Here is a 25,441-nt window from a genome sequence, read left to right as displayed (position 1 = left end):
CCTAATTTTGCTTCTTATTGATTGTCATGTAATTAACTGATTCATTTCGTTAATATAATCCAGAGTGTCTGCAACCCACTTAATCAGCAGAGCCTGATCAGAAGACTACGGTTTAATTAGACCGCGCTAATTGCCCCAATGAAATGATGTTTCCTCTGTCCTGAGACATTACTTATAGGAGCCAGATATTTTTTCCTATTGAGATTTAAGCAGGAGCAGAGAGAATAACATTTTGCCTCCTGCCAGAGGAAAGACCTCTCTAAGCAAAGACAAAGCAGTTGAAGAGAGTCACAGATGGCTAGGGGCGACACTTCCCTTACTAGCTCAGGAGTATCTGGTTGTGCAATGTGATGGTCAGTCCGCCTTGTGCTTAAGGTTGCACGGTCCATACTGTGAGCTCCCAAGCTGGCCCTGGAGCTCACTGGAGCCATACAGGACCTGGGGCAACTTGGCACTGTAATGGGCAGGTCTGGGAAGGACCATGTGCTGCCACAAAAATAATTTGAAATCCCTGTTGCTTGTGTGTTATACTCAACCCCTGCCAGCCCCTCTTTAAATAGAGGACCTGAAGTGTTTGGGGACCGTGCACACTTCAGAAGATGACTTTTAAGAGACGTACCTCCACCACCCATCAAGCCCGTTTCCTCAAACCCAGGTCTCGGCGTAGAGGGCACCTCTGCTGCCAAGAAGCCTCGCTCCTGGCCCTTGGAGTTTGTATAAATCATGAAAATCATATGCAGGGGCCAAGCTGTTCTCACAAGGGAGCCAGTGCTTGGTTTCTGTGGAGCTCAGGCAGCAAGGAGGGAAGCAATTTCTCCTGCCCTGGAGAAAAACCCATTTGCAGAAAAGTCTTTCTTGGTCATGCAAGCTGATAAGCAAATATTTTTAAATGTGGTAGAGGGTGCTTGGTAGATTAACTGTTTAGAAAGTAAGTGTGTGCGTGTATATATGTTATATGTTCATATATATTCTGTCTTTCACACCCAGAATTACTATGGTGGGTGTTTCTCTGTAGATCATAAAAGTGATGTGATGGAGGTAGCCGTTGTGGGAAGATGGGTGCAATCCTATTTATTTCAGTCCTGGTCCTGCAACCGGACTTCCATAAAGGTGTATTCGTACCCACAAGCAGCACCCCTGAATGCAGCCCCAAATAATTCTGGTGTCGGTGCTGGGTGGTTGGTGAGGACCCAACAGGATCAGGGGCTGTCCCTTGTCCATAAGGCTGAGATCTGCCCTTGGATTTGTCCTACATCTCTCTGAGTGCTCTGTAAATGTCTGAGCTTGGCAAGGAAAATTGCAACTGATTGTAAATTTCTTGCAAAAATGGACCTTCAGCAGAGCTAAACCAATTTGCAAAATCAAGCTGAATTTGGGAAGTCATTTCAGCCTCCCCTCTTCCCCTTAAGAAACGAAGGATGTGTTTTTGGAAGTGCCAACACAGCTTGACTCTGACGTTTCCTAAAACCAGGCTTTTTAATGTTTGCAGGTTGTGTTGTTGGCTTGCCTGTGCTTATAAAGGTGAGGGAGATAAGACTGGCTAATTAGCTTGTAAACAAAATAGAACATTTTGCTTTGCATCAAATGAAATATTTCGGGTTGCTGAGTCAGACTCATGCATGCTTAAAAACATTTTGGCAAAAAAATTAAATTAGAAGCAAAGGTGGTGCGGGGGGGAAGTACCCCGTGGGGACAGCCTTCCTCTTGAATGAAGGGCTGGCTCTTGAAAGCAGTCCCATGGAGTGGGAAGCAGCTGAAGCACTCAAGTGGCTGATGGTTTTCTCGGAGCAGGGGGGGATGTTGCTTTGTAGGTGAGCAATGCGAAACCCAAGCTGGTGAGTGAGCCTCTGCTTCCAGATACTCTTTAGCCAGTGCCATGAGCCTGAAAAGGAATCAACTGCTTCATGTCAAATTAGGGACAGAGAGACTGTCATTAGTGCTGGACGCAGCAACAATGTTGAAGGAGAAAGCCCAGGGCTTAGTCCCTGGAGGAGATTGTTGCGTTACCTGGAGGCCACCAATCTTCTTATTTCCCTGTCTCTGTGCCACCGGTCCCTTCTCTACCTCATGGCTTTCAAGCCACGGCGTGTGGCTTAGCATGGTGCAGAGGTCTCTGGCTTTGAGGGGAGGTTGTCTTGATTTCCAGCACAGGGGCAAGAAGGTATTTGGAGAGGGAAGCAGGTGGGTGTGCAGCACTTCTGGGGCTCAGAGCTCACTGGAGTAGCGGCTGTGGAGATTTTTCCCTGCTCCTTTTGCCTTTGCTGCTTTAAGGAAATAGGATTTTGTGGGTCTTTTTTTGTAAATAAACAAGATTAGCAAAGATTTATTTTTTCTCTTCTAACAGTAATAAGGATTAGGTACCACTGGGGCCAAAGGGACAGAAGTCATAAATGAATCAAAAGAAACTGTGAAATCTAATATGTAATGCGTGATGGTGAAGGGCTCCAAGAGCGAAGCGGTCAGTGGCTGCCCAGCTGTACCACCCCGCTATGGGACACGAGAGCTGTGCCTTGGGTGTGCTTACCACACAGAGGGGTTGAGGCTGAAGCGAGTGCTGTACGGCTGCAAGGGAGGGTACTGCAGGGATGGCTGGGTGGGATGTGGGTCAGCCCCGTAGCCACGGCCCTTCGTACAGGCATAAGTGCTCAAGCGCTGTGGCAGCTCAGCAGCCAGACGGCCGGGGGTGGGAAGCGTGTCAGCCGCCCAACTCGCATCAGTCTGGGCTCATGACTCAGTTTTCTTTCGGGTGATATTCACGCAAACGTGCCAAAAGCAGCTGGGATCCTTGCTGCTGAAGCTCTGCCTCTGTCCAGCATGCAGCCTGGCTGCATGTTGAATGGCGCCTGACCTCCAGAAAGGAAAAAGATTTTTCTCCCTGAAGTTAATATTTTTAAAGCACTTAATGTTTCCTCTCTCAATAAGTGGCTTTGTTGGAAGGGCAGTTGAGCTGTCTCTGTCGGTGATGAAATGGGATCACAACTCCAGCTGACAGCAACTTGGTGTGACCGTACTCAGTTTCCCTCTCGTGGTTTGCAAAGGAATTAACTGGAAGGATATTTAACTAATTACTTTCCCAGCTGAATATGGCCAAACTATGCTGGTGCACAGGGGTCTTCATCCTGCAGTTCTGGTCCCTTCAGAGCTTCACCTGAGAAGATCCAGGTGGCACTGCTGAATTTTGCTAAAGCTCTGCCCTTCTTATCATGATTACAGATTTTCACCTCCACGTTTCATTGCAGAATGGCTGAAGTGGTTAGACGAGGTCTGAGGTGTCCTTCCATCAGGAGACATTTTCTCACATTATCTCTCCCTCATGCTGTTTTCTGCCTGCTACAAAGGTCACAAGCTCATTTGGGCAGGACCTGTCCTTATTCCTGCCTGCAAAGAGCTGGATACGAGACCCCAATTCCTGCAACACATTTCTTAAAAGTTTCTGTGGGAAACTGGGGAGGGCCTGTGCTCCACAGCCAAAGGAAGGACCCTCAGAAAAAAAAGGGGGGTGTAAAAGAAGGGAGATCCCACAAATCAGGGAGGTCACTGGAGAGCCACTGTGTTCACCAGGGTCTGGGTGGAACAGTGGTCCCACTGAGGTGTGGTGGTGCTTGACACCGAGGGAGCGCCATGAGTTCATACCATGGTAGTGACTGGAAGACAGGCTCTGTTTGATGATTTTTAATTTTTTTTGGACTGTTGTCTTGGCCTAATCCTGTAGAGTCCCTGAGGAAGATGTTTGGCATCCTCCCCTTTCCTTGCTCGTACTGGAGGGACTCAGCATCCTGCAGAGACGGCAAGGGAAATCACAGGATTATTCCCATGGTGATTACCCTATGATCTCTCAGGGCTGTATAAATGGGAGCTGATTACAGCTAGAAAAGGAGTAAATTGTGTAATTAGAAAGGGGGAAAAGGGGAGGACTTAACCTCTGCCTGAAGGTGCCAGTTTGGAGAGAAGAGTAGCAAAGAGAGCGCTGAGCGGTGTCTGGCACTGGCACCCACAGCACAGGAAAGGGCCATCGCTGGCCTTGTCCCTGGCTGCTCCTGTCGCCTCGGGCAAGCCCTTCAGTCTTCCCCTCCGGAGAAAAAGTGAAATATTTCTTTTTGCTGTGTCTCTTAGCCAGTTCCTTTGGGAAGAAAGGGGATCTCCACCGTGAATGCCCACCTTGCCCCAGGCTCGCAGCGTGGTTGTTTTACAAGTGGGCTGGCTGTGCTCAGGCGTTAGCATCACCCCAAATTTCCCCTGGGACTTGTCACGAATGGTTAGAAGAGAAAAGCTGCCGCAGGATGGAGTCCTCAGCAGTTCTGTGTTGGGTGTAAGATGACTAACATCTTTCTTGTCGCTCTACATGGAGCAGGAAGGAGCATTTTGCCTCCCCTTCCTCTTATTATTGACCCTGCCTGGCCTGGGCCAGAAAATGTGTCTGTTCCCATCGCAGGCAAAAAGCACACAGCAGAACTGCTCTTGAAGCTGGGGTGAGGGAGGCTATTAACGTGAATATTATTCATGCCAGGAAAAATAGCCAATTACCTTCCTATAGAACCACTCTCTGCCCAGTGAGCCAGTAATTGCAACATCTAGCATTCGTCATTGAGCTCTGAAAGCACTTCGGGAATAAAATACTGACAAATGGATTTAGACTGAAAAGAAAAAGACAGGGGAAAAAGTAAAGTTAAGGTACTAGATATTTAGGAGGTGTAAATGGCTGCAGGGAATCTATGCCCACTTGCACATCATGTCCTAAAGCTGCAAGAATTTGGCTTTGTCTTATATCCACTCTATTTTACGGTCCATGCTTTAAAGGTACATAAATGTATTAATATAGATGTTTAATAAACTGAATAGAAAAATAGCATGTAGCTTGAGGTGGGGATACTGCCAAAGGGGCTTCTTGTGTTTCTTGATGTTTAAGAAGGTTGGCTGTGCAACTGGAAATGACTGAAGTGCTTTTGCATTTAATTTATTTCCCGAGTTTACCAGTGAAACAACCAGCAAAGAGGAAAACCATCCTTCCCCTTCTCCTTTCCCTCCTTGGAGGAGGAAGGAAAGACAAAGTCCTTTTAAGAGCTGCAGTGCGTTGCATATTGAATTGTTTGCTTTGCTGGACTGCACCAAAGGCCACCTTCACTCCCTGCCTGTCCCCAGGTGCTCCACAGACAGCATCTGGAGATTTGACGAGTTTCCCAGGATCTATTAACGCTGCCAGCCGCTGAGGCCTCCGGGAACACACTGGCTCCGGAGGACGTGCTCCGAGTCCTGCGAGAGGCACGCCTGGTATCACGGGCTGTCTGGGAATCTCATCTTGAGGGTGCCTTCCCTGCCCGCCGATGGGAGGGCTAACTGCATGGATCAGAGAACTTGGCTTATTTCATGGAGTTATTTGGGGTTTCCTGTGTAGCCAGAAGGAGAATTTAGCTGGATGTCTCCAAAATGCTGTGGTTTTGCAATTTGTAAGAAGTCTGTCCTTTAAATTGCTTGGTGAGCACCAGCCCTCATTTATCGTGTCAGCTGTGACCCATGGAACAGGAACAGCCTCGCTCTTTCCCGAGTCCTCGCCCGCCCTTCTTTTTCAAGGAAAACAAACCTACGCTCAAATGGCTGCTGCTCTGAGGTTGCTTTTCACCCGGAGCCCCCCAAATACCCTTCTGGATGTACCCAAAGGGGTGTCTTTTTGTTCTGTGAGTGCGCAAGCTGATGCTGGTCCATTATCAAGGCTTCAGGGTCAGCCATACTCTGAACAGGTGGGTGTGTAAAATAACACAAAATTGTGCAAAAGCGCCCGCCTGTTTTGAAAGGTGACCGTAAAGGGAAGGCACCTCCCTCTCCACAGCTCCCTCCCTCCGCGGAGCCCCGAGCGGGTCGATACGGCTCGGCGCTCGCTTGGCCACGCCTGTTGCCTTGGAGAAGAGGCGGGGCGGAGCCCGCCCCAGCGCCTTTCGCGCCTCCCGCGCGGCGCGCGCGAACCGTTCCGCGCGCGGGACGTTACCGCTCCCCCTCTCCCCTTCCCCGTGAGGCGATGGTGAGTGCGGGGCGGCCGCGGGGCGCCGGGCCGGCCTGGTCTGGCCTGCGGGACTGCGCGGTCCCCCCGGCCCCGCCGTCCCCTCAGTGTGTGTGTGTGCGTGTGCGTGTGCGTGTGCACTGTGCCCCTCTTCCAGAGGAGGAGCCTGGCCCCCAGCCAGCTGGCCAAGAGGAAGGCGGGAGATGAGGAGGAGGAGGAGGACGAGGACCGGCACCCCCCGACGGTAAGCAAGGGGACGTGGGGGCCTCGGCAGCGGCGGGGAACGCCCGCGCCCCTCGGCCTCGAGGCTGGCCTCGCCCAGGCGGGGTTGGGGCGGGCTCGGCCCGGTGGGACGCCCGGAGCCTCGCCAGCCACGGGCAGGGGGATGCGGTGCGGGATGGCGGCGGACCCGCCGCTGCCCAAGTCAGTCCCTGGGGCCTGATCGGCGGTTGTTATCGCCCCTGTCTTCTGGGGATTGAGGATCAGTCCCCAGGTTTATGCTGTTTTCACCAGTTGGGCGAAAACTTGTGTCTGGGCATGTAGTTGGTAGAACTTTGTTGTGTACAAGGTGGTGCTTCGTGGTTACGGAAAAAGCTAGCCCTGGGAGAGCTTCCAAGTGTTTTGTGAGAGGGCTGTAACTAAGAATAGGTAGATGTTTAAGACAAAACAGAATGTTACGATGCTATGTTCTGTGTCATACAGGTCTCACTAGTGCTTTCTGTTTCTTTTCTCACTAGTCTTACCTAGTGCTTTCTGTGTCAAATCCCTTTTTCTATGCCAGCAGGTGGTTAAAACCATGCCTCAATCTGAAGAGGACTGTTAAATCAGGAAACAGATCGATGACTTACTTCATGCCTTGCAAAGTGTCTGAAATTTAGGTTTCAGTGTGAGGCCTTTCACCTCTGTAACAACAGATGCTGTGCGAGCCTCTGGGGACTTTCATGTAGTTTGTTCCATGCTATTGACCCTTCCTTTTCCTTCTTCTGCTTTTTTGGGGGTGGGGGGACAGGACAAATCTTAGCACAGACAAGCCTGCCCTTTTACAGTTTGGAAAGTGGTAGCTATTTTCTTAACTAGGAAAGTATTTCAATCTTTGCGCGGGTTAAACTTTAGGGCATGGTGACCTTGGTGGTGTTGCTGGCTCCGTCCTTTGGAAGTGGGTGTGAGTAATGATTGGGTCTGTTCAGAGATACTCAGCTGGCTGGGTGGATTGTCTGTGTGGTTAGGTGCTTACTGAGTGTGACAGTGATGCATTTATCTTTTGGTCTCACCAGCTGCCCCTGAGTTGTTTTGTCTTGATTCTGTTTTTCAGACTCGTAAGAGACAGAAGCCTGTCAGTGAGACGGAGAGTGGAGAATGTTACAGGTCACCTTTCAGGAAACCCTTGGCTCAGTTGACCAATAGGCCTCACTGCCTGGATAGCAGTCAACATGTAAGTGGGTGTTACTGCTAGCACACCATAGCAGGTGGGTTGCATATGGAGCTCATTCATCAAGGGAGTCCCAGCAGGGCTAAATTTCCATGGACCCATTTCATCAGAGGTGTTATGGAAGTGCCACACATACAGAGTCTTTAGGAGACACCTTTTTCTAGCTCTGACCATTTAATGTTGAAGAAGGTGTGGTGGGGGTACTTTCTGTAATGGAAATCCTGAATAAGAGAGTTCTGTGGGGGTCTAGGTGAAGGACAGTGCCCAGGGACATGGGAAGCTTTCTGCACAGATGGCTCAAGTGCTCTCTGCTCGCCCGGTTCTCTCTGGGCTTCCACTGCTGGAGACTGGGTGCTGAACTGGCTGGGTGCTTGCTGGTCTGGCATGGATGTTTCTACAATGGTAACCCAGCTCCTTTAAAGGAAATGAATTGCCTGACTGAATCACCAAGGCAGGAGGAAGCAATAGCGTTTAAAGAAATGAATAATGCCAGTGGATTTGAGAAGATAGGAATTATGAAAAATCAATTTCACACATTAGAAAACCCAAAGGGAAATAGTTTTGAAAAGCAGGGTTGGTGGGGGGAATTGTGCTGGTTTGTTACTTTCTTCCTTTTAGATATTATTGAAAACAGTTGGAGCTGACACTTGAATAGAGGGACTCTCAGCACTTGGCAAAATTGAGTTCTCAAAAAATGTCCTGGGCTTGCCTTCTTGAGCAATCTCTTATTTCAGACTTCTTAAGCGTGTTTTCTTTCTGAATTCCTAGGAGGCTTTTATCCGCAGCATTTTGTCCAAACCCTTCAAAGTCCCCATTCCAAATTATAAAGGTAAGATGAGGAGGTTTAAGGACTGTCTGTGTTGATTGCTCGGGTAAAACAGATGATGCTCAGGCCTGTCAAATATATCTGTGGGGATTATTGTTATTTTTTGCACTGATGCGTATGTTCCAGAAATCCTGACTTAATTTTGAAAGAAAAATACTGGCACATTAGCAAAGTCTTCATATTTCTTACTAGTGTTTAGTTTGGATAATCCTACATTTCAGAATTGGATTTTGTGTTCTGACTGCTATGTATTTGATGTAGTGCCAGAAGATTGTACACCACATCGCAAATACAAAAGCAAGACGAATTCCAAGTGATGAAGGTTTACCATCTAAATAATACCCTAATGATACTAACAGACAGAAGGCTGTCAGTGAAAAAGATAGTACGTGCCAGTTTTTCTTTCTACTTGGCTTGGTGTGTCGAGTCTCAAAGTGATCTTCAAAGCAAGGCAGTTTTGAAGTTCAAAGTCTCAGCCGGTTTGAATCAGTAAAACACAAGATCTCAGAAACAAATGGACCCGTTCTTGTCCCCTTTTTCCCCTTCACATGAAAAATTCAAATGCAAATCAACCAGTTTCACTCAAACTTTAGTTATAAAAATATGTCCGTAAGCAGACACTGACTATGAAATGACAAGCCCCAAAGGTGTTTGACAAAGTTAGTTTGTGGAAAAGCATATTTGTCAGGAGGCTGAAACAGAACTGTAACGGGGGAAGTTGTGTTCTGTGGCTGTTATCTTCCTCTCTTAATTGGGAGATGAGGCTGTTTCATGTGCTCTTTTCTCGGTGCGCGTGCACTGTTGCCTCAGCTTGTGATACACGCTTGTTTTGCAAGGAGCTTTAGCAAGCAGTGGGCAAATTGACCCTGCTTGAATCTTTCCCAAGCAAAATCAATCCTGGGAGCACAGTTGCCTGTGTTTTGGAAGGAAAAGGGATTTCCATGCGTGTTCTTTTTGTGTTCATCTCCATTCCAAAACCGTGACATCAAAATATAATACTAGGAAAAGGGACTCATGCTTGGTTTCTGCTTTTCACAGAAACTGGCTCCAAGGCCAAACATCTACTATTGCTCATCAGAGAGAAAATAATACCCTAGAGTAGGTAATGGCAGTATGGCGCTAACTATGATACTGTAAAACTTCATCACTATTAAAGATCAATTCCTGACCTTGCATAAAGGGTACAATTCTGGCTAAGTCTGGTTTAGCTGATCCAAAAAGAGGATTTGACCTCTTTGACCTCGGTATATACTATGTATGTGGGAAGGTATTTATTGAGCTGCTGAGGCGTACATTCTGGAACCCTGCTTGTCTTTCGGAAGAATAGAACAACCACCTTTGGGTATTAGGAGTAGCTCCAATGCCCAGAGACAACTGAGGGAAACATTGTGCCTGGTTATGGTTGGATGCCAGTGGCACAGGTCTGGGATGAAGCCATCGGTCACCTTGCAAGACAGCTTATACTGTTGTGTGTCAGCATATATGGCATCTGCTGCACCCAAGTCGTGCCCATTTTGGTGCGCGCAATGTGGCGGGCAGTGCCATTGCTCCATCTTTGCCTCTCTTCCTTTATTCTGTTCTTTCCTGCTGCAGAGCTACCCGCTGTGTGCTGGCAGAGTGTGGCCAAACAACCACCCTGCGTAGGTTTGCTGTCTGCACCAATTGTGCCTGCGTCTCCACTCCAGCACCCAATTAATTCACTGTTCCTAAATGTAATCAGAATCTTCTGCAAGGCTCTGCTTTCTTCCAGGAAGAAGTTGTTCTTTGAGTTGTGCCTTTGTTTGCTTTCAGGGCCACTGGGCTTGCGTGCGCTGGGTATCAAACGGGCAGGGCTGAGGAGTCCTCTCCATGACCCTTTTGAGGAAGGAGCTCTGGTTTTGTACGAGCCCCCACTGCTGAGTGCCCACGACCAGCTGAAAATAGACAAGTGAGTCATCACCTGGCACAAATACTTCAGCTCTGACCTCCTTGTATGTGTAGGTCTGTGTGCTTTCTTCCCAAATGTGTCTGAACTGGGGTCTGAACATCAAGGGGAGTTTGGTTCCAAGTATTCTGCCTTTGAATTGGTTCAGATATGGTAACAATCAAAGAAGGAATGTACCCATGCTGGATTGTTTGCGTTCTTCCACAGGCTGTTTCATCTCCCACTCATCAAAAATCTAAACCTGTTGCAGGGAATGAGGATGCACACATGCTGCTTAGAAAATCTCATGGCTTAGTCATTAGTCAGGAAACATCAGCATCTAGGGACAAGCAAAAGGACATGATTGACAGTCAAATGTTATGCTGCCTAATGGTTTTTATTCTTAAGTAGTTCCTTCTGTGTGGTTGTTATAACTTGCAAGGGCTGTCAGCTGGATCTTCATGGACAGAGGAAGGGGTTCCTCTCTCCAGTAATGCAGTTACATTATTGTTATTGAAACAAGGAAAATAATAATGACTTCTTAACTGTGTCTCTGAACCACATTCTGCCCTTGTGTTAACCACAGCTTGAATATGTGGTTTCACTGATGTTTTAGATTGTAGATCAGGCCTGTGTGACTTCATTCTCAAAACTGAACTAATCCATTTTTCCCTTTCTTGTTGGCAGTTGCTTCCCTCCTGCCACTGGGGAGTCCTCGGTATAGCAGTGAGATTTTTAAAAAACTAAACATGCTGTGCTGAGTTCATTAATCACACTGTCTTCTTCCTTGACTGCCTCCTGCAGGGACAAAGCACCTGTCCATGTTGTGGTGGATCCTGTCCTCAGCCGTGTTTTACGGCCCCATCAGAGAGAAGTAAGTTTTCCATCGGGACCTGAGGGTATGGCTGAAGGACCTGGTGCATTTCAAAAAGCTGCAGTTCCTCTGCTGCAATTGTAACCCACCAACTGTGAGGACTACGTAGACCTCACAGACTAACAGTCTGTGACAGCCTAACGGACTCTAGTCTGTTGCAAATGCAAAGTGAAACACTTGTTTTAACCATCCTCTTAAAGTCCTGAATGCTGCAAATATTCTCTGTCCTGTGTTAAGCAAGAGGACATGCTGGGAGTATTACAACAGTCCTGTTTGTCCTTAAAAACGTGGAAATTTACTGCTTTCTTGTGTGTAAGAACTTTCTCTTCTCTTGCCTCTGATCTGGCAGGGTCAGAGCACTCCCAGCCTAAACGTGATGCTGCCTAATGCACAGTTGTGTTCTCTGTGGGGTTGTAGGTCAGGTCAGCTGATAGTGGAAACTGGGGAGTTTCTGTGACCGTTGTGCACTGGTTGCACAGGTCTAGGAAAGCACATTGGCTGACCTTTGTGTCACCAATGGTACCTTAGGAAAAGACCAGATTCTGCAGGGAAATGGGATCTTGCAGAGTCAGGGCTGAAAGTCCAGCTTTTACTTATCTTGAAGTCTGGAGATGTAGCTCTGCTGAGTGGAACTCAGTGTGGAAGGGGATGGGATGTAGTTGCCATAGATGATGTTGCAGCCCAGTCTTGAGTTGGGCAGGGCAGGCTGTCCACCACTGTGCTTTGCTGGTCAGCAGAATTAATTGGATCTGCAGTCTTTGAGCCAGGAAACACTGAAGCTCTTCTTTCTGGTACCATGGTTCCCAACACGGTGTGGAGTAGATTCCTACTTCATTGTGTTTTATGTGGAGGCTACCCTTTGTGGGTGTGAGCTGTCCGTGACCTATGTAGACTTGGAATTCGCCAGTGGAGAGTGCCGAAAAACATTTTATGTTGTAAATATGTACAACATCACAATATCGAAGTAGTGTGTACTCCAAATATCTAATGTAGGTATCTAGACAGTTTGAAGTTCATCACAGATGCAGTATATTAACATTTAAGCCTAGAGGCAGCACAGATGGAAGCTGTAATTGCTGATCCTGCAGGCTAAGCAGGTCAAGCTGGATGTGTCCCTGCATGGGAGATCTTCAGATGGCTCTGAGAGTGCTGTAGGCTGCTCCTAGCTTGTACTTTTATCTCAGAGCTGTTACTGAACCTGTGACCCAGTGTAATACTCGTCTCTGGCTACATAGCTGGAGGCGCTCTGTTTTTGGGTAAGATACTGCCTGCTGGTGCTTTTGTCAAGTAACGATAGTGACGTTGGTGTCCTAGGCACACTGTTTTTTGACAGGTAGATATCTCTGATAAAGCAGTCTCTGTTCTAGTCTGACTAGTAAGTCTTTGCCTGCTAAGGTTCCTGTGCTGCTTTATTCAGGTGATGCTCCCAGACTTTTGTACAGCTTCGCTCCATCTTTGCCATGTCTTTTCCCCAGTTGCTGGGAGGTTACCCAACTGGATCCCCAGCCAAATGCACTCTTTTAGTCAGTAATGTATTTCATAATTGTTCAACTGGCTTAAATAAACTTCATTAATCTGTTGTTAACGGCCTAAGAAAGAAAGAAAAGGACTTGAAAGTGCTCCATCTTCCAGTCCTAAATAGGGGAGCACAGAGGGGTGAATCCATCCAGGTGTGTTTAGGTTGCATCCCTCACTCCCTGCTCTGTTGACACAACACGGGGAGCTTATATGTTCCCAGCACATTGCCCTGGTTTTCTCTGACTCTCTATCATCACATAATAGAGGAACGTTTTGCAGGGTCTATCTTTTTTTTTTTCTTCCCCCTTTTATCTGTCTTGGTGATGTGTCAGAGCCTAATGCAAGGCTGAGCTCTCCTCCTACCATGTGACGTGGGCTATAACCTCAGCCCTGTGTCTTCTCTGAAGCTAAATCTGCTTTGGACCTTGAGTCCCCAGGCGAGTCATTGCGCTTCTAGGCAGAAGCAATGAGGGCTGCTGAGGGTGTTCTGGGAGTTAGTCAGGCAGCGAAACCATTCTGCTCCCTCTATGATTCTATGTTTTTAAAACTACCTGATTGGGTGTTGTTAAGATGATTAACCCGTTTGCAGTGATGGATGCAGGTTAGCTGATGGGCTGGGCCTATCTAGTGCAGCCAAGGATAGAAATTTCTGGGAATTCATGTCTGGAAGCTAGTTATAATTGTACAGTTAAAATGTAGTAGGATTTTGTGCATGTTATGAGGTACGTCTTGGCACCAGTTATGTTGTTCCAAACCAGATGTGGCTGCATTTTAGCTGCGTCTCGGGTGATTTCCCTCTGTCTCATTAGAACACTGCATGTCCCTAGGGATGTGCTACACACATTTGCTGTTTGTTGTAGTATCAGTCCTGTGCTTTGCGGTAATGAAGCTGTAATGAAGTTGTCATTCTGCTGACGTCCCCATCCTGCTCTGAGAGAACACTTTTTTGGTAGGGAGTGAAATTCCTCTGGGACTGTGTGACGAGCCGGCGGATCCCCGGGAGTCATGGCTGTATCATGGCAGATGAAATGGGGCTGGGCAAAACCCTGCAGTGCATCACACTCATGTGGACGCTTCTCCGGCAAAGTCCAGACTGCAAGCCTGAAATCGAAAAAGCCATGGTGGTGTCTCCCTCCAGCCTGGTGAGAAATTGGTACAATGAAGTAGAGAAATGGCTGGGAGGAAGGATCCAGCCGCTGGCCATTGATGGAGGCTCCAAAGAAGAGATTGACCGTAAACTAGGTACAGAAATGTTTTCAAACAGTGCGGTTGGCTGGCTTAGGCCAAAATCTTGTGTTGGAAGAAGGCTACAGCAGCTGATGTGAACATCTCTGAGCTGTCATTAGAGCTCTGGAGACTGATGAAAGTCTCTCCACTAACATGTTTAGATCAGGCCCTTGCATTTTGGTAATATTGATCTTTTGGAATAATCCAAGTCCAGTCATGTGCTTAAGCTAGGGCAGTCCCAGTGCCTCTTTGCTCCAGCCAGAAGCCAGGAAGGGAGTGGGCAGAGGTGGGAGGGGGATGGAAATGGGGACAATTGTGGGGAAGGGAGCATGGGTATACATGGGTGGAAGGGATGCTACAGAGTAATTGAAGCAGACAGGTTTTCCTAGATTTTTAAGGTGAAAAGTTTTGGCTATAGAACTTGAACCCTTTTCTATTAGTTTTTGTCATCCTTTTTTTTTTTTCTTTTCCCGCTTTCCATCCGCAGTCGGCTTTATGAACCAGCGTGGCCTGCGAGTGCCTTCACCCATCCTGATCATCTCCTATGAGACCTTCCGACTCCATGCCGAGGCATTACAGAAGGGCAGTGTTGGGCTGGTCATATGTGATGAGGTACAGGGGAATCTTTAAGAAGAATCTGTTCCTGATGTTTTCTTGAGATCTGGGCAAAAGTGGCTCAGCTTTCTTAAAAGGGAGGAGGGCAGTGGGAAACAAGGTTTAGTTGTGGACAGCACCCATTCTGGTGTTCAAGAGATGCTGAGTAACTGGCTCATCCATACTGGGTGAGCCTGAACAAGAGAGGGTGTTTTCGGGAGCTGAGATATGAAGAAAATCCAGGTGGTGATAGCTGGGGCCACTTCATAGGTCCCTGGCAGGTTGGGGGCACCTACTAGGGTCCTCTCAGTGTGAAATATGTAGCAGAAATGAGGTCCATTGCCTGTCTCTGACTCTGAAAGAGACCTTACTCTGTTGGGATGGTAGTGCCCTGGCTCACTGGTCTGGTTTTCATTTGTTTGTGTCTGTCTTTGCTAAAGTGAGAAGTACTTTGTTTGGCCTGGCCTCATGTTCTGCCTAGTAATTTTTAACTTGGCTCTGTTTTGAGCAAGAGATTGGACTAGAGACTCCTGAGGTCTCTCCCAGCCTAAATGATTCTGTGCATGCTGTTGTGTGTGGTGTTGGCTGCTGTCAGCCAGTTTATCTGGCCATCTTATTCTGTGCTTGTGGGGGAGTTTGAAGGGCATTCCCATGGCAGGACCCTCTTCCTCTCTCTGTAGCCTCCTGCTTGGGGCAGAGGTAGGAGAGCTGAGTGAGGAGTTACCTCATATGTTTCTTGTTCAAGAAGAGACAGACCTGGCTTGACTCCCTGCTTGCTGACTGCTGGGTCTAGCTTTGCCAAGCCTGTGTTGTCAAGCTCTGCTTTCACATGGCTGAAATGGAGTTGTTTTTATCGTTTCCTATTTGTGGTTATAGGTAGTGAGAACCAGAGATGCTCTGAAGGACAAAATAAAACAAGTGCCCTCTGCCTCCTTGAAACGATCAAGCTGGGGCCCTCAGCCACTGTTGAGGTGTCCTCCACTGCCAGTTGGAGGGGATTTGTTAAATAGTAGTGCCACCCAGTGTTTTGGTTTTGTCTTTGCTAGAACAGTGCTGAGAGGAGCTTGAAAAGAGTGAGCATCCTCACAAGTGTAACTCCCACACCTTTCTGCCCCTGGGATGGGGCGAGCAGGTAGGGATGCTGGGAAAGCAGGTCCTTGGCCTTGTGCCTTCTGTAAGGTCCCAATAAATACTCAGCTCTGCAGTGGTCTGGCACTTGTAAAAAGCATCTCATCGCTTATGCTTTGTCCTACAGCATAGCACTCAGATGCTAATAAAGTTGCTTTTCCCCGGCGTGGGAAATGGGGCCTGTATTCAGATTACCCCTGTAAGAGGTGCAGAACCTCTTTTTATTAGTGTTGAAAGGCCTGGCAGTCCTGGATATAGCTGGTCTGCATGGCTTGTGATCTTGACCTTTGGTGATGCAATGTTACTGCTCCAGAGTTCAGTGCCTGGTAGCTGAAAATGTCCCTGTCTTTGAACAGGAAACAGTTCATATAGTTAGACCATGTGGTTGGTGGTTATTTTCATGGTAGGCCCTCTTGCCTTGGTGTGGGTCAGATGTTCCTAGTCTCGGAAGCTTGTAATGTCATGTTGCCTCATGTAATGGCTTCAGGTTTCCCACCAGATTCTTGCCTTTGAAAGAAGTCTGTCACAACAGTTGAATACACATACAACACTTAGTCCACTACCAGAAATGGGAAAAGTGGTGAGATGCCTTGTGGGAGATACGGCATGTCAGTGTGGATGAGAATCTTCAAGCTGCTTCCTATCAGGGCCACTGGATTTAACAGCTTCATTCCTTTTTTCTTTTTTCAAAGGGCCATAGACTGAAGAACTCTGAAAACCAAACATACCAGGCTCTCAACAGCTTAAATACACCTCGACGAGTCCTTATCTCGGGCACTCCCATTCAGAATGACCTGCTTGAATATTTCAGCCTGGTGCACTTCGTCAATTCAGGCATCCTAGGTAAGATGTGAATGTGTCGGAGACATGATGGAGGGGGAAGCTGCTGGCAAGGCCTCCCCTAGCTACCAGTGCCAGTGAAAGCAGCAACCAAGACATTAGTGAGAGGAAAGGTCATGTGCAGGTTGGAGACTTATTCTCCTTCAGTTTGTATCCAGAAAGTCTAGGTCAGAGTCCCCTGTTCTAGAAGCTGTATATCATCAGAGCTCTGTTTCAAGAAGATTGTAATTTAAAGTACACCAGTCTAACAGGTGTTTTGGAAGGGGAATTAATTATTAAGGTCAAATGTATATATAACCCTGAGTACTACATGGCTGATCTTTTGTAGCTATACTGGTCAGCCAAAATGTCCATGTAGGCTAGGAGTTTCTCTGACAATAAACCCTTGGAGATACTGCAGGAGTTGCTGGGCAGGAAGAGCCAGCTTGTAATGGTACTTCCCACAGTGCTCCCAGGCTGTAGAAAATTCAGAAATCTAAGCCAGGAATGATGTCTTTGCAGGAGAGGCTCTGTGGAGACAAGGGTTTGACATGACATGCTCTCTGCGTTGAGTACAGAGGCAGCCTGGGAGACAGCTTTTCCCTGCTCTCTCTCTTGTATCCATCTGGCACAGGAGGTTGAAGTGACTGGTGCAAGGCGGAGTGGTGTACTTTGTGGCAGAGTTAGGCAGCAAAGCCTGAATTTCTGACGGTCTGCCATCCTGCTTTCAGATAATCTGAGAGAAAGCTAAGGGTGATGTCTAGCATTTGGAGTTAAGACTGCTCTTGTTTTTTAAGGCAAGGGAGGCCTGTGAATATGGGGTTAACTAATCTGAGATAGAAGGAACAGAGCCTGGAGGAGAGATACTGATTAGTGTGAGTTTTCAGGATCAAACACCTTCTAAAATTGCTGGTAGCAGACTGAAATATTCTGTCTCTGGCTCCTATGCTCTGTTTATGTCTGCAAGCTCTGTTTTCATTTTAAAAGCGAAGTAGTCTTTGCATCCTCTCCTGCATCACTGGGTTAGGAGCAGGTCTACTGCTTTCCAGTGTGGAGCAGCTTGTCTTTGTCAAGAGAGGTAATTTTTTTTTCTGTCAAGGAATGAAAATAAACCAATCTGTAAAGAATTTCCTTGTTGCTGTAACTTGTCACCCCTGTTTGTCTTGGATTGTTTGGTGTCCAGTCCAAGAGGCTTCTCATTAATTCTAGTGCACGTACAACTCTAGTTAAACACCACTCACCACATTCTTAGTCTTACAAGCAACATTTGGGCTGTATCTTTTTCTGTTCAGCTGTTCTGCCCCCAGGATTTCTCAAGGAAAGGATGGGATGGTAGATGTTCTACATCTGCTTTTTCCATGTGCTTCAATTTTGGGTAGTTATTACAGGGAGCTGGTGTGATTTCCCCTGCCCCCTTGACCTGTACTTCAGGCAAGATTAGTCTCCCTGTACTTCCAGCTCATCCTTTCTGAGATGAGGTTAATACTGTAACTACTGCCAGCAAAGCTGCATGCATGCAGTAGTCATTTTTCCCACTTTCAGCCTGTGACCAGTATAATAAGCAACTGATTACAGGTAATTTTGCAACAGGCACACATAACACCTGTGCTGTTGTTTGCAAGGACAAAATCTGGGAGTAAAAGTATAGCTGGAATGTGAGCAAAAACAGTACATGCCTGACTGGACTCAGGTTTAAGTAAAATTGTATGACCTTTAGCAATGCATTGTTGTGGAGTACAAAATGATTTTTTTGTTGTACAGATTTGACTGTCTTGTTTGAATCTTTCCTGGCTAGAAAGGAAAACTAATCATACCAATGGGGTGAGAGTTTAACAAACTCTGCTGGGCCCCGTGCTTGTGGTATGATAACTGGGGTTGTGGGGTACTGATCAAAGGTTATTTGGTAGTAGTTGTCACCTTTTCACTTCTGTTTTGTACAGGGACTGCACAGGAATTTAAAAGACATTTTGAAATTCCCATCCTGAAAGGCAGAGATGCAGATGCAAGTGAAGCTGAGCGACAGAAAGGAGAAGAGAGGCTTAAAGAGCTGATCAGCATTGTGAACAGGTGAACTTCATCCCTCTTCTCTTTGCAGAGCTCTTGCATAAACCCTTGGTGTAGACTGGTATCTTTCCAAATTACAGTTGTAGCTGTAATGAATTCTCTTGCCAGTTATGTCTATTCAGCAAGTGATTGTGCAAGTATTTATTGCTTAAGAGATCTACATAGTATGCAGCTTTAGTTTGAAAAATAGCACATTAAAATGGCACGGTTAGCTGCAGTCACCCCCAAGCAAATGTACTCAGATACTGAATCATGATTTGACTCTTATGTTTCTGTTTTCTCCTGGAATCTGAACAGTCAGGCAGCATCCTTTTATTTCTGTTAACATAAGTACAGTGTAGACTGGGTCAGACTTGAGATCCATCCAGCCCAGATGTTGAGTGGCAGACAGAGAGAGTATAAGGAATGTCGCTCGGTTTTGCTGTTGATTGCCCAAGTCACAAAAGAGTCCAGCGCACATTTCAATAGCTGTGCTGGCTCTGTAGGGCTAATGGGATTAACCTACTAGTGTCAGAGACGTGACTTTTGATCCCCAAGAAGCACCTCTGTGATGTAAAATGCTGTCTTATTTCTCTTTGGTTGATTTTTGGTATTTGCTTAAACCTGGTTTCTTTTGTCTTCGTGAATACAACGAATTTATCCACATCTGCTGGCAATCGCTTGTCTCTATAAGAACTCTTAGTAGAGACTCTTTTGAATTCTCACCATTGCTGGTGTCTTCGTTTCTTTTTTCTTTTTTTTATCTGAACTTTTGCAACCATCACTAATACAATCCTGCAGTTCATAGTCATGGTAAATTGCATTTCACACTGAGTACAGCCTCTCTATAGAGACAGCCCTGACCTTGACTCAGGTCAGCTTACAGAAGCCTAGGAGAAAGGAAATGTTGGCAGGAGGAAAGCTTATTCCTTCTGGAGGTGCATTTATTTCTTTTTATAGGTGATGGAAAAGTGGTGTAAAAGTATATTCAGGAATGCTTGTGCCTGCCTATGTTGAGGTCTGTGTCCTTTCCTTTATTGTGCAACAGTCATGATACACAAGTAGGGAAGATGAAGCACATAAGTAGTAACAGATGAATCAGTTGAATTTGGTAGGAATTACAGATGAGACAGTGATGCAAAGATATGTGGAATCACAGGCATAAGGCTGGAAGGGCCCTGGAGAAGGCATCTAATCCATCTTGCTGTCCCAAGGTAGAAGGCGTTAGACCTTACTTAACCTGCACCCAGCACTGAAAACCTTACAAATTCCCCATGACACCTTTTCCAGGGCATCACTGTCTTTGCAGTTAGAAAATGCTCTTAATGTGTAACATAAATCTTCCTTACTGCAGTTTAAGCCTGTTACTTTTCATCCTACTGCTTATGGCTTTGGAGACCAGATTATTCCTTTCTTTAACAGCCTTTGACAGATTTTGGGGCTGTCATGTATCCCAGCTATTTTTCTTCTATAGGTTTCGTAACATCATATTTCTGATGTTTCTTGGCAGAATTGGGTTTCTGCACCTCTTTCTTATACTGCTTGCTCAGTTCAGCACTTTTTCTAGTCCATCCCATCTTTTCTGAAGTGTGGTAGAACTACTCCATGGGGCATTTCTAGAGCTCGAAAGGATATACCCTTTGCTGAAATCTTGGGGCAGACAATGAACCCGTCTTGGTTGAGGATGGCTACTAAGTTACTGGGGAGCTGCCTGCTTGTACTTTGGGTTATGTCCGTGGTGTGTGGTGGTTAATTCCTGTCCTTGTTTGCTGTCCATGCCACTGGTGTGTTGTAGCTCGAGTTGAGAATGCTGTTGGTAGTCTGAGGAAGAGATGAGCGTCTCTCGTAAGGGACTGGGCTCTGTTAGGTGGAATCATGCCTGATCCCTCCAAATCTCATGAACCAAATCTGGAGGCCTCGCAAAGACAGTGGGATTATATTGGGCTCTGTAGCACTGGCTGATGGAGCCTCTTAGCGTGGCTTAGTGTGGATGGTGGGTGTCTGGCCTTTGCCGTGTGTTGGACTGTCACAGGCTTTTGGAGATTAGATATCAAAGGGATTTTGTGTTGAGCTCATGAGGAATAATATTGATAAAACAGAGTTTTGATATAATCCAAGCATCTGATCTTCATTTCCCTCCCTGCAGGTGTTTAATCCGAAGAACTTCAGACATCCTCTCCAAATACCTGCCAGTGAAGATTGAGCAGGTGGTCTGCTGCAGGTAAAAGCTTATACTGTGCCTGGGGAAAGGGAGGAGCAACAGGAAGGACTAAAAAGTTGCAAAAATCTCCTCAGTGCTTATGGTGACTTCTTCCCTCGAGGAAAGAGATTGTAGCCATTGGCAATATGTTGCTTTTCCTCCTGAAGCAGCGACCGACAACCCACAACTGGTGGTTCTGCCAGCCGGCTGGCGTGCTCTGGGCAGCTGTGCACAGCAGAGCCCTGGACCATGCAGAGTATCTGCAAGCTTCTGTTCCAGCTGAGATATCAGTGCTCTACCATCAGCCTTGGAGGCAGTTCTAGGCTGTCTGTGCTGTAGCTAAAAAATTGAGCGCAGGAGCTAAAAGGAACACACTGCGTAGATGGAGGAGGAAGGATGGGGTTGGTTTGGGGGCAGGCTGAGACTGCAGAGCTCTTGTTCTGTTTCAGGCTGACACCTCTGCAGGCTGAGCTGTATAAGAACTTCCTGAAGCAAGCTAAGCCAGTGGAGGAGCTGAAGGAGGGCAAAATCAGTGTGTCATCTCTCTCTTCCATCACTTCCCTGAAGAAGCTCTGCAATCGTGAGTTGTTCCACTCATGTAATGGGCTTGGTTTTTGCACTGTTGGTAGCGTGTTTTTTTTTTTGCTCTCCCTTGTGCATTTTCCAGTCTGAGCTCTGTTTGCCCTCCAGACCCTGCTCTTATCCATGATAAGTGTGTGGAAGAGGAAGAAGGTTTTATGGGAGCCCTGGACTTGTTCCCTGCTGGCTACAGCACCAAATCTGTGGAACCCCAGCTTTCAGGTACTGTGGAACTCAACAGTACAAATGTGCTGCCTAACACAGGCAACCGTGAGACTGTATTTAGCATCTTATCAAGTGCCCCTCCAAGGTCTAGAATTCGGGAACTTCTGCTCTAGCTTTCTTCTTTTTTTTCCTTTTTATCCAGGAAAGATGCTGGTTTTGGACTACATCCTTGCTGTTACAAAAAGCACCAGTAACGACAAGGTGGTTTTAGTGTCTAACTACACTCAGACACTGGACCTATTTGAAAAGCTCTGCAGGAACAGAAGGTTTGTCTTTGAGCTTCATTTGTTTAATCCTGCAAGACTGTACTTGCAGCCTGCACTGTAAAAGAAACTGGCTATTTTTAAAGTTTCTATCAGCAGGAACTTGTGATCTGTCTTTTACCTCGGATGTTCCTGAATTGGAACTAATGTGGCTTGTGCTTTGGCTCCGGGGGTCACTCAGCAGAAAAGCTCTGGCCCTCTGCAAAAGCTCCTAAAGCCCAGGCCCTTGCTACAAGGCTGTTTGTGGAAGATTTTTCTCTTTCAAGTAGGATGCTCTAAAGGTCGCAGCAGTCTGGTTGTTGTAAATGCTGTATATTCTAGGTATTTATATGTCCGGCTGGACGGCACCATGTCCATTAAAAAGAGAGCGAAGATTGTGGAGCGCTTCAACAGCCCCTCGGTAAGTAGAACTTGCCAGATGTGAGCAGTTCTGAATGCTGTGAGTGAAAGTATGGCTGCCTCTGTAGTTTAATCCAAGCTTGCCTTTTTCCACAGAGCCCTGAGTTTATCTTCATGTTAAGCAGCAAAGCAGGTGGCTGCGGTTTGAATTTGATCGGGGCTAACAGGCTGGTTATGTTCGACCCAGACTGGAATCCAGCTAATGATGAGCAGGCCATGGCTCGTGTGTGGCGGGATGGCCAGAAGAAGACATGCTACATCTATCGACTGCTTTCAGTGAGTCTTACTCCTCTCACCTCCTCAACATGGAGTGCTTGGTGCCAGCCCAGACTGCAGCTGCTGTGATTGGGACCAGAAGGGGAAGAACTCTTCTGTGTTGGTGACCAGAACTGACTGGAACTTAGTTGCTTCCTACCCTTAGATGTGTTGCCATGGAAAACCATGAAGGTTCAAGCTGGAGGGTCATTACTGCAGGCCTTGGTTTCTAATGGTGACTGGCTTCTGAGGAATAGAAGCGACTGCAGCTTTCCAGATCAGATGCTCCTTTGGAGTCATTTAGGCATCTAACTTCTTTAATTTCGTGGGGTGTCTGATGCCGAAGTTGCTGTTTGTCAGTCTGGCTGCAGTCTGTTTTGGTTGGCTGTACATGTGCTTGATAAACAGCAACTACATTCCCAGAATTACAGCAGCTTTTGGAATGGGGCTGCCAGTTAGCAGGTGGGATAGCTGCTCTGTAAGGGAAAAGCACAAAGGAGACACGTCTTCTCAGGCTACTGTAACAATTTGTCCACCAGTGCCAGTAGTGACTACTGCTCAGAAATGTCACCTCTCTGCCCTTGTTCACCTTCACCTCTCATTAGTTCAGACTGTGGGGTTCTTTTGTTTTGGTGCTTTTTTTGTTGGGGTTGGTGGTGGGGGGTTTTTTTGTGATTTTCCTTTTTATTTTTTTTGTAAGCTTGTCTTCCTTGATCAATTATTATCTTACTTTAACAAAACAGATGTTCTTTGCCCATCTCTTCCTTATGGTGTTCCACTTTTTCTCTGACCTGGCCACACCTGGAAGTGGGGAGCTCCTTTCCTTTTAGAACTAGGAAACCAGTCTGCAACTCATGACTAATCATCCCCCTCCTTTGTATTACATTTGTTTGCAAAACAGACATTTTGCTCGTAGATTTTTGCCTTAAAAAATGTAGCATGCTGTACTTTCTGCACATCTGTCCTAGAGGTAGTCATCTCCTTCCAGACAGTGGATGTGATTAATCTGTGTGTGGGTGAACCAGCAAATACTGGTGATGCTCGTGTCATGCAGGGCTAGCCCTTATTGCTCCTTTTTGGCAGGGGTTGTGTTTGGGTGGTTTTGTCAGGGACCAGCTGTAGCTGCTCAGCTCCTTTCCCTTCCTTCCTGTCAGCACAACCTGGTGCCGTGTGTGAGCTCCAGCCACAAGTGGCAGCTCCACCTCTTCCTCATCCGTATTCCTGTTGGATCCACTCCTGTAGCCACAGTGAAAGACAAGAGAAGCAGAGTGGGGTTAGATCAGCAACCAAACAGGAGGTGGTTGGAGTGCAGCTACTTAACTTGCCTGCCATCTGTACTGGTCTGGCAAGACACTAAGTGGTCATGACAGCTTACTGCCGTTTGATCTGTGACACTTTCCCAACGTTGTGCTCCTTTAACACTAATGTCCCAACTGTGCTTCATCTCTGACTCTCTCTCTCATGTAGACGGGGACCATAGAGGAGAAGATATTCCAACGCCAGACCCACAAGAAGGCCCTCAGCAGCTGCGTGGTGGATGAAGAGCAGGATGTAGAAAGGCACTTCTCACTTGGGGAGCTGAAGGAGCTCTTCACATTGAATGAGACCACCACCAGTGACACCCATGACAAGTGAGTATACCGAATGACCAATGGATGTGGTCAACAAAGAAAACCCTTCAGAGTTTGGTCTACTGATTCTGGGGTTCCTCAGGCAGCAGGAGGAAGCTCAGAGAGAGAGGGCCTCAAGTGTCCCTGCTTGTGAAGCTGTTAACCACCCGGAGATGAACATTTGCTTGCTGTCCTCCCTTTTTATTGTCTTAGAAAAGCTGTGCTGGCTGGACAAGTGAGCAAACTATCCTGTTGCTGCCTGTGTTTGGAGGCTGTGACATACTGCCACTGATGAAACAGGAGAAATTGATCAGAACTGTTTAAATTGGTGGAACTGAGCTTGGTCCTTCCTTGCCGCTCTCCTCCTGGTGCTTTGTAATCTCCAAATGCTGAGCTACTTTCACTGCCAGGGCTACTCCATCTGCTAAGAATTCATGAGGCTGACCCAAGTGCTGTTCTGGGGACTAAAAGAATCCTCTTTTCCATTGTTTGCCCTTCTCCCCCATCCATGAGACCTATGGTATTGTAGCCACCAGAAAGAGGACAGGGAGTGCAGTAAAATGCTACACTGTGAAAGTTAAGACTCTTAGTTCAGGCAAGAAGTGAAGAGGATTAGTTTTAAGGTGACTCAAAGCTTAGGTCTGTGTAGGTATCTTGTCTGCACGGCAACAAGCTTTGCTGGCAGGGCTGCTGCTGCTCTTTGTCTCCTTACATGGCAGCTCAGTAGGGCATCTCCAAAACAGCCTGAGCAGAACCTGGTGGCGATGGCGGGAGCCAGGATGGAGCGGTTTGGAGCACAGTGTGCTCTCTTGAACTCAGGAAGCCTGATGCAGTGCGAAGAATGTGTTAGCAGTAGGGGTGTTCACTTGAGATCTGCTCTAAGCAACATCCCTCACCTTTCAGGGAAAACTCCTCGTGAACATCCTCTGGGTCCTGCCGGACCATTCCCACATGACTAAACATGGAGGGGAGTGCTGTTAGAAACAGAACCGGGGTCTCCAAAATGAGTCATTCCTTATCTGTCGCACATGCCAGAAGGTGGTTGTGTGTTTAAGTGAAATGTGGTAGTAATTAATCCTGTCTGAAAAACCAGTTGCCAGTGTTGCAGGTGAAGGGGAGTTAATCCAAATGTTACTGGGCTGCATTTTTTTAAACAACCCGTAAGCTAAAGAAGTGGAGGAACCTTGCACTGACCTTGTGCTGGTTCTGTTCCAGGATCAAGTGTCGTCGGTGTGTGAACGGCCACCAGGTACGGCCCCCTCCTGAAGGGTCCGACTGTACCTCTGACCTCTCCCAGTGGAACCACTGTGCCGACAAGCGGGGGCTGCAGGACTCTGTGCTGAAGGCTGCATGGGATGCTGCCGTCACCTTCACCTTCCATCATCACTCCCATGAGGAGCAGCGAGGGATTCCCTAACAGGTTACTGTCCCCTGTGGGGGCAAGGGCAGGCTGCTGTGGCAGTCCACCCCACTTTAATCCCTTTCAAGGAAAGGGGCAGTGGGTAGCAGTACACGCTGGATTGTTGTGTGGCTGTGGAATAGCAGAGCAGCATGGTT

The 25,441-nt window shown here is 47.1% G+C and overlaps 1 protein-coding gene across 1 annotated transcript; it reads left to right on the top strand.

The window, feature by feature from the left end:
• The first annotated feature begins 5,910 nt into the window (after positions 1-5,910).
• Positions 5,911-25,314, top strand: RAD54L (RAD54 like). The gene is made up of 18 exons (XM_087732429.1): positions 5,911-6,013; positions 6,150-6,236; positions 7,305-7,424; positions 8,190-8,250; positions 10,039-10,174; positions 10,955-11,024; positions 13,496-13,784; positions 14,257-14,381; positions 16,184-16,334; positions 18,251-18,377; positions 20,500-20,574; positions 21,003-21,133; positions 21,244-21,354; positions 21,500-21,623; positions 21,942-22,020; positions 22,116-22,295; positions 23,742-23,905; positions 25,100-25,314. Exons 1-18 carry the CDS (start codon positions 6,011-6,013, stop codon positions 25,299-25,301), a joined length of 2,235 nt encoding a protein of 744 aa, XP_087588555.1. The 5' UTR covers positions 5,911-6,010; the 3' UTR covers positions 25,302-25,314.
• Positions 25,315-25,441: the final 127 nt, after the last annotated feature.

Source organism: Nipponia nippon, unplaced genomic scaffold, assembly GCF_047370975.1.
Source record: "Nipponia nippon isolate SJK-2023a ecotype South Korea unplaced genomic scaffold, ASM4737097v1 scaffold_5, whole genome shotgun sequence".
NCBI lineage: Eukaryota > Metazoa > Chordata > Aves > Pelecaniformes > Threskiornithidae > Nipponia > Nipponia nippon.
This window is presented reverse-complemented; position numbering and strand designations above follow the sequence as displayed.